Source organism: Sinocyclocheilus rhinocerous, unplaced genomic scaffold (assembly GCF_001515625.1).
Source record: "Sinocyclocheilus rhinocerous isolate Xijiao unplaced genomic scaffold, SAMN03320098_v1.1 scaffold119, whole genome shotgun sequence".
In the NCBI taxonomy this organism is placed as follows: domain Eukaryota; kingdom Metazoa; phylum Chordata; class Actinopteri; order Cypriniformes; family Cyprinidae; genus Sinocyclocheilus; species Sinocyclocheilus rhinocerous.
In genome coordinates, this window is record NW_015654491.1 from 167,703 (window position 1) to 176,494 (window position 8,792).

At 34.9% G+C, this 8,792-nt stretch overlaps 1 protein-coding gene across 1 annotated transcript; it reads right to left on the minus strand.

The window, feature by feature from the left end:
- Positions 1-2,202: 2,202 nt before the first annotated feature.
- On the minus strand, positions 2,203-4,274 carry LOC107717065 (homeobox protein goosecoid-like). Its single transcript, XM_016523707.1, has 3 exons — positions 3,925-4,274; positions 3,203-3,462; positions 2,203-2,450 (listed from the first exon to the last, which is right to left on the minus strand). Exons 1-3 carry the CDS (start codon positions 4,238-4,240, stop codon positions 2,301-2,303), a joined length of 726 nt encoding a protein of 241 aa, XP_016379193.1. The 5' UTR covers positions 4,241-4,274; the 3' UTR covers positions 2,203-2,300.
- Between the last annotated feature and the right edge of the window lie 4,518 nt (positions 4,275-8,792).

Sequence of the window (8,792 nt, forward strand, 5' to 3'; positions counted from 1 at the left end):
CACAGAGAGGCGGACTGTAATTTTAAAATCACTCCACTAACTATTTACTGTGAAGGAAAGGAATAACAATTTGTTAAGAAACCACCAATGTCTTCGATGACTGGAGTGTTTAGTAGAAAGCATCTCGCTTAATCAGCTTCATGTCTGGAAAAACATGCTGCCCTGAGTCAATATACTTACACACTGGATATGGATGTTTATTCTTGATGATAAATAGCCCAAATGCATAAGCACATAAACACAAATAAATATTCAGCTCACACGGTTGCTCTTCAAGACTCAAGATCTGTGTTTCATCAAGAGAAAATGTTCAATATAACCAAAAAAGAGTGCTCTTACAGCCAAGACACTGGCATGTTGCCAGCCTCACAAATTATATTTAAGTAGCTTATACCTATATTTAATAATTATCTAATTATTCCTTTAAATATGTATGCAGTATCCCTGTCCATTCCTCACACACAGGAAAACACACACATCTGTATTTGTAGTTTGCATATAATTCCTCTTGCACACCCTCATGTGGATAGATGTTATGGCCCATTAGCAGAAGAGAGCACAGAAACTGAAATGCTTGTTTGGTTAATGAATTTTGACTTCTCTATTTCATGGAAATCGTTAGCTTGTTTTGGGGGCAGAAAAATACATTTTAATAGTAATATAATAATAAAACATTATTATTATTATTATTATTATTATTATTATTATGAAAACATAAAAAGGCAATGACAACATTATTAACATTATTGGTTGATTGGAATGTTATCTCGACTTAAAAATGTAAAAAGTAAATGCCACTGGACAGAAGTGTGAGACATTTCGGTAAAATAATGGACCCTAATGCCGCCACTTGTTCCTCAAAACTTGGCTAAAAATCATCTATTTTCAAACGGCAGACATAGGCTATCGTAAACATTTTGTTTAATCGACCATTTAACATTATCACATTGCTACAGTTGTAATTCTGGTGATATATGGCTACTGAGTGGGAACTGAGTGTGGAAGTGTGAACATATTGACAACGCAACACTGACTAAACGCATGACAGCGTCAAAAATGCCGTGAAAAAAAGGTATTTTTTTAATCATTCGTATTTAGAATATAAAACAAACTTTTATTATGCTAGCTTAATTCATTAATTTAAACCACCACAATTTATTATAGGCTAATACCTATCGTTGAACACCAGGGACAATAACAATATATATACTGTATATATGTATGTATGTAGCCTATTTTTTTTTCTCAGAGATGTCGCGAATGATATCTATTTCACTTTACAACATTTTTTTTTTTTAAATCGGCACAGTTATAAATAGGGATAGACATGACTTACGTGTGAATTATTTATGTACATATAAATATCCAAAAGGGAAGTTATTAAAATAAAATAAAAAGTTGGTTCTGTTTGGTTAATTTAAAAAGAACAGTTGGATTTCGTGCTTTGCACAAGTAAACTACTTCGTGTCATTTCTTTGATGATTATTAGATCAGCATGGCCTGATGTGACGTAACTGGGGAATTATGACAATCCATTAAAGCTATTTATCCGCTCTAATGATTTGGCTTTTGAACTTATCAAAAGAGATAAAAAATGAGACATCCTCTCATGTGAAGCTACATTTTCTAATAAACTTCAATGAGTGCGTGCTATCTGTTATTTACCTAATGGTAAATTACGGTGAGATAATATAGAATAAAGAGAGAATTAGCTCGAACTACTGTCTCGAGTTCACAAATTATGAGGTCTCTTCATTTTATGAAAATTTAATTAAGGTAAATTATACTAAACATCTAAATTACTCCTCGGTTCAACAAATGCCGATAATCATCAAATCATATAAGAGGAATCTATGAACATTTTAAATAAACACGAAAAATCAAACATTTTCAGATATTACTTTAATATTTGCTTATGTTCTTTTTTAAGTTTCAGGCGACATTAAACGTTGATTTAATCAATGTCCAAATTTATCGTCCGGCCATCGTACATTTCTTCAGTTAAAACCCATTCCAGAACATCTTATTTAGGTATATCTTATTAGGACAAGACTTAAAAAAAATGTTTTCAGTATAGGCCTATATCAGGTAATATTACTATGGCCAGAATCCACGTTATTTTGTCTGTGTAAATTTAAATTAATATAAATAACAATTTCATTGTTAAAGGTAACATTTACTATACATCTGTGCAACAGCATGACAACACATTTTCACTCCTACTCACATGGTACTTTACAATATGTACATAAAGTCCGAATCATATTTGTGCAAGATTTTCCGGTCTCATATTCTATCTATCAGCTGTCAGTGTCCACGTCACTTTTGCCCTCCTCGATTTTCTCTGTGGTTGTTTTCGTGGATTTGTTCCATTTCTGTGAGTTTTCTGATTCCTCTGACGACGACCTTTTCTGTCGTCTCCATTTTGCTCGTCTGTTTTTGAACCAAACCTAAGCGAAGAAAAAGGGTAAAATGCTTAATTTCAAGTATATGGTAATATTAATAATAATAATAATAATAATAATACACGTTAAGTGAAAGGCCGAGTTGGTTTTATGCAGTGTGCTAATTATTCATTGACTTTTAGGTTGTCGAGAAACTGTCAGTAGGCCTAATTTTCTGTTGAGGTTCGTTTCACGTAGCCCAAATTGTACTTTGGCGGCCGAACTGTTGCTATTACCTCCAAGCGAAAACGACTTCTATTAAGCCTATGCTGACTACGGTTACATGTAACTTTTGCAGTTGCTAAAAAGTTTTTCGTGTTTATGTATTGATATGTAGGCCTAGGCTATTTATTTATATTTATACCTTGTCACAATTTCTGTAATTTCTACTATTAGTCAAAGTAAAAGTATTAAAAAATAAATGCATCAATTAAAATTGTATTGGATTTATTATTTTTAATAGTGTATTTGTCTTTCTAAAATACCATTTGTATTAAGTGTGTGGCTTTCGATAAATGATTTGTCTACCAAAAAAGGAACGCTGTACAATGTCCACACTATGCAAACGTGTTAGGCCACTCTATGATTAACATAATAATGGCAATAGCACCGTGAAATTACATGCATTCAAAAAAATAATTATAGGTTAAGTATGCCTACGCGTAGTGCATTATAGGAACGTGGGCCATCTTTTTGTAAGTATATAATAACCTGAACTCTGTTATTTAAAGTGTGAGCGATAAAGTGATTTCACTCACCTCTACTTTCTCTTCGCGTAGGTGCACCTTTCGTGCCAGTTGCTCTCGTGTGCCAACATCAGGGTATTTGGTTTCTTGAAAAAGGTTCTCCAGTGCCTCCAGTTGCTCGTCAGTGAAAATGGTTCGGTGTCGTCTCTTGCGCCGACAGTGTAACTGATTGAGTAGCTGTAGTTCGGTTCTGGACAAGGTGCCCACGTTCATGTACGACATCATCTGATGTGGGACTGGAGAAATAAGTACTGAACCGGCGCTGTCGTAACCTGAAAACCAAATCAATGTATTTGAGCACACTGCATACATATAATATTTCAAACGCAATGGACTTGTATAAATCGTTTTAAAAAAAAAAACCGTAGGCCTAGATCTTAAGTTGTTCAAAAAGTCCTCCACTTATCAAAAACAATTTTGGGGTGTATGGTGTTCATGTGATGGTGTTTAGGTTTTTTTTAAGACTAAACGTTACATTATAAGTTCGTTTGATGTTTTTCTAATAAAAAAAATGTTTTTCTAAATTTTAAAAATTCTTAAAAATTGCATCAGACTGTAAAATATTTTTTTGGTTGTAACTGGAACTTTTATTTTTAAGATGTTATCCAAAAATAAAGAGGAGTGAATTTCAACATGCAGTGTATTAACAGAATACTGAAACATTCGCTGCAATAAACAATATTTTCAAATGTACATATACGCACCACACAAACAAAGAAATAAAAGTAACATACCTGCAGGAATACACGGGCACTGTTGCGAGCCGAGAGTTGGCATTGCTCCACAGTAAGCTGGTCCAGTCGGCCCCTGGACATGAAGTTGTCCATAGTAGTAGTTGTTGTAGCCTATCCTGGTTCCATTCACCGACTGTAAGTTAGGAGCTGGAGGTCCGGTGTGTGAATACAGTCCGTTAAAATCGCCAGCTGCTGTGTACAAGGATTCCGTCAAGTTGGAGAACACAACCGGAGCATTCCGATGGAGCAGAACCGAGTCCTTGCAGCTGGGTCTCCCTGCCAAGATGCTGTCGATACTAAACATCCCAGCGGGCATCACAAGCGAAAAGATGTTTGAGACTTTGTGCCAACAGTACTTAAATATTGTTGTAGTCCTTTTAAAGATCACAGGTTTCCCTCATATTAACAAAAAAGATAATTTTCAGTGTTTTTTCCCCCTTTGGAAAGAGTGACCGAGCGCAACAGATTCAGTGACTCGTTTGTGGCTGAGCTGAACCTCCTGCTCAGTTTTATACCCCGCTGACGTCATTGAAGAATTTGTGGACGACTTCTCCAATAAGAGATTGGCTGGGCTTAAGGTTAGCACACAATGGCGTGAAAACCACCGATCTGTGTATTGAGAATTAATTTGATTAAGTTATTTGCTGACTTTTGAAACAAATAATTTAGTTCCAGCCTGCGTTTTTAAAGAGCTGCCCGCGTGAGTCAATCAGATTAATTCTGTCAACAAATACACTTATAATTTGGTTGTAAATTGATGTCTTATTTTTGTTTCCTCTTTTTAAAGGAAAATATGGCTTTTTTTTTACGTATAATAGCCTATAGCTGTAAAATATTTTATGCGTAAAATGCGTCTGTGTGGATGAGAGGAACGACTTCATCACTTCTCCAAACTCTGAGTTCATGCAGGTGAGCTTCGTTTTTATTTAGATTTTTTAAATGTTTTATAACAACTCGCCCTCAAATCACCAGGCACTCCTATCGAACAATTTCTTTAAATCTGTATCTGTAAAACCTGGAGGGGTTGTAACACGGAGTCAGTTGAACCAATTTGTAACCGATTAGAAATGATCTACGGGGGTGAAATCTGTCCACCACCCTCCTGAGGTGACAGAAGTAGTTTCACAAGTATCTGTGTGAAAATATAAATTATTTGTAGGAGAAAACTATTTTGAGATAAGAAAGCATAATTTGTCTAGTTTATAATTTATGTCCAGGCATGTCTAGTTGTCTAGTTTATCATTTGATTCGCGATCATCTTAAAATATGTTAAATGATATCATCTGAATAATTAGGTTCACAACATGCACCCAAGCTTTTTATCTATTTACAAATATAAAAACTAAGCTAGCATGTATGAGCAGAGCGTGTAACACTTTCCAATGTATTTACTGGACTCACAAATATATACAAAATTGCACAAAAGGGTACAGGCTATATTTGAAAACTATGGAAATGACTATAACACACTGTCGACACAGTGTTATTATATTGTCAAATACTTGATTTCATTTGTTGTTTCTTGTAAGTTCTTGTGAGTTTAAATGTTTAAAATTATGGCAATTTAAAGCGTAACCTAAATTTGATTGCCTCAATAAAAAGCACAACAAATTAAATATCCATGTGTTTATTATATATATATATATTTGTACTTGAAGTAAATTTAACTTCAGTTTATTGATACGGTTTCTGAACTACATCTACTTGTAGCAGATAAATATAACGGTGTTATATCAAAGTTTGAGACACATAATTCATAACCACTGAGTTACAGACATCGAAATAAAATGTTACTTCACTCCCTGATGCCTCGTATATATTTTTTTCTATTTATTTCTTTCAAATTAGGCACTAAATAGCATGGTGCAAACCCCCTGAACTGATGTCCTCAGATTCCGCTGCATTATCGAGGACTATATCTTAAATTGTTTAATAGCGCATGTTATTTGCAGAACGGTCGGTCTGACACGACTGTCGCGCTCTGTCCGCGGGAGATAATGCTGCAGATTAGCGTGTTTACTCCATCACGAGCAGATTCCCGGTAGGGAGGAAATCGCGCGTGTTAATTTACAACACCTCCAATAAGCACGCGCTCAATGAACATATGACCCTCGCTGTGATAAGATAACGACCATTTAGCGGCCCTATTCGCCAGCTCTAAAACATACTTATTGCAATTACATTCCTTTATCAAATGAAATTTGCATGAAGGAAGATGCTGCTTGGTGACACTGGCCATTCAATTTAACACCAATATCGCACATTTGTAATGTTTGAATGTTTATTGGAAAACTAGGATCCAGGCAGTGAAGCCGTGGCATGGCACAGTTGATTATTTCTAAACTATAATAACAGTCATATTGTGTTTACTCTGTACCCATCGAGTATAAAAAAATCGATTTAAATTTATGGAATTGCTACCTTCAGTAATGATAAACTTTAAGATTATAATGACTGACCAGAACAAAAAAATCAAAACCGGTTATATTCGCTCATGACTTTTAGACCAGTGATTCAGGGGCCCTGGACCCACAAGGGGGCCTCAGCAAACTTTTAATTATATTACGCCTATTAATAGTAATAGTAGTTATATGATTTAAATTTGTTATATTTAGAAATGTTTATGTAACGTCTTTTAAACATTAAAAAACTAAATTACTAAATGCAACATCCAATCTATCGACACTCCTATTTCTGTAAAGAAAAAAGTTTGAAAAAGCAGCTTTGTCATTAGGCTACAGCAGAAGAACGAGAAGACAACATATTCGCCTGGAAGCGGACATAGTATAGTATAGTATAGTAATGGGAGTTAAAAAGGCTGAGAACCACCGTTTTAGACTCGCTATATGTTGAAAAAAATGTAAGAGACGCAAATGAAACAATAAGGGACTATTAAAATCACGGCCTATCAATGGTCAGAAGTTATCACAGGAATAAATGCGTAAAGGCATCAGGGCCATTAACGCATGGAAGTTTGCCTTATTAAGAGCGACGATTACTTTTCAATAGCTGCCTTTTGTCTCAATAATTGCATGTTTATCGCATGATTAAAACGGAAACAAGGTGCTTAAAACTAAAACTATGCGGAATTTATTTTAACTTTGTTAGAAGCCGACTTACAAAAAATGCATATTTATGATGTGTGTGTGTGTATATATATATATATTTATATATTTTTTCTTATGCTAAAAAGAATGCATTACACCATTTAACTTCCAGAATAATTGTGACACTGATTGGCCCTTAGCCCTTAGATATGTAAACACTTCAGCCTATCATGACCGAATGAAAGGATACTTGCATTTTCAGCTCTGCTTTCTCTATAGGCACTATGTAATTCAAAAAGGGCACCTAGCATTATTATTTCCTCTTTTGTACATGCATCTCAACTTTCAAGAGGCACTGAAAGGAGATAGTAAAAAGGATTGAAAAGAAATGAGATGGCCATTTGAAATTAAAAGCCGCGAAAGAGGTGTGAAGCCACCACTTACATGCTGAATAGCTGACATCAATCACAGAGAGTAAATGGTGGCTCTGGAGACAGGCCTAGACAGGCCTCTTCAATAGAGGGTCCGCACACGGGCATCTTCACGCACAACATATATTTCAGAGCCTTGATCTCTAAAATCTATCGTAATACAGCAAATCAAAAGGGACTTTGTAATATAACCACATTTTAACAAGCATAAACAAACCTCAGAGTGAAACAGGCTGTCAGAACCTCCAGATCGCCTCAAGCACAATTCTCCATTTCATTTTTTACATGTCATCATGTCTCAGAGAGAAAATATCTGTGGATGAATGAATGTCAAGATAGACAGATCCTCCACAAAACACCCATGTGTGTGTGTGTGTTGAATTTGGAGTACTAGACAGAGGCAGAGCCACAAACAGTGCCAGACAGAAGTGTGTATGTGTGTGTGTGTGTGTGTGTGTGTTTATTTCCTGTGTATTTCAGCAGGGACATAGTGGGGAAAGGGAACCTGGCACTGGATTAAAAGGGGTTCTTTGCATTTAATCTTTCATTTTGGTGCCGACGAGAAATCCATATTTATTGTTCATGTCATGGCTGTCACATGGCGAGTGCCTGTTTTACAGTATGTCTTTTGTAGGACCCTCTGAGCTGAGTTCTACAGTGCTGAAACACAGGCATCCACTGGCGCAACAGTTCAACAGCCGCATTGAGCCTCTGACAGTTGACCAGATACATTGACTTTTTAACATAAAGCCTGTCACAAAGATCAGAAAACACTCTTTATCATTCACTCTAAAACTTTCAGTGCGTTTACTATTGCTTATGATATTTTTTTTATTAAAAATATTTTAATTATATTCAACTAGATTTTTTTTCCCCAGCATGTTCAGTTGACACTGAAACAATATAGCAGTGCTTTCAATTTGTTTTTAAATAAAAATACAGTGTGTGCATTTATCATTTTAGGCCTGCATGGAATTAATAATTAAAGGAATTATCATCACAATGTGCACTGGCACAGCTCTAACATATCATTACAGAGAAAATTATGTTTTTCAATGATTTTTAGAAATATTTGTTGTTTAGATTTAGTGCTTTCAATAATTAACTTTAGTTGGCAAATGCATACAGAAAATAAGAACAAAGCTATTATTTGAACTAAAAAGAAAAGTTGATATGAATCATAAAACTAGAATTATGTGTTATCTAGAGAACCTTTCTATCATCAAAGAGAAATATTTGAATCATCAGTAATGTGTGGCAAAGTCAAAATATTTAAATTTTTATTCAGTTTTTGAATTATTACTACTGCCCTTTTTGACTGTTCTTTGTTAATTTCTTACATTTTACACTATTTTCAACAGAATTTATGCCGAGAACCTGTCATTGTGCA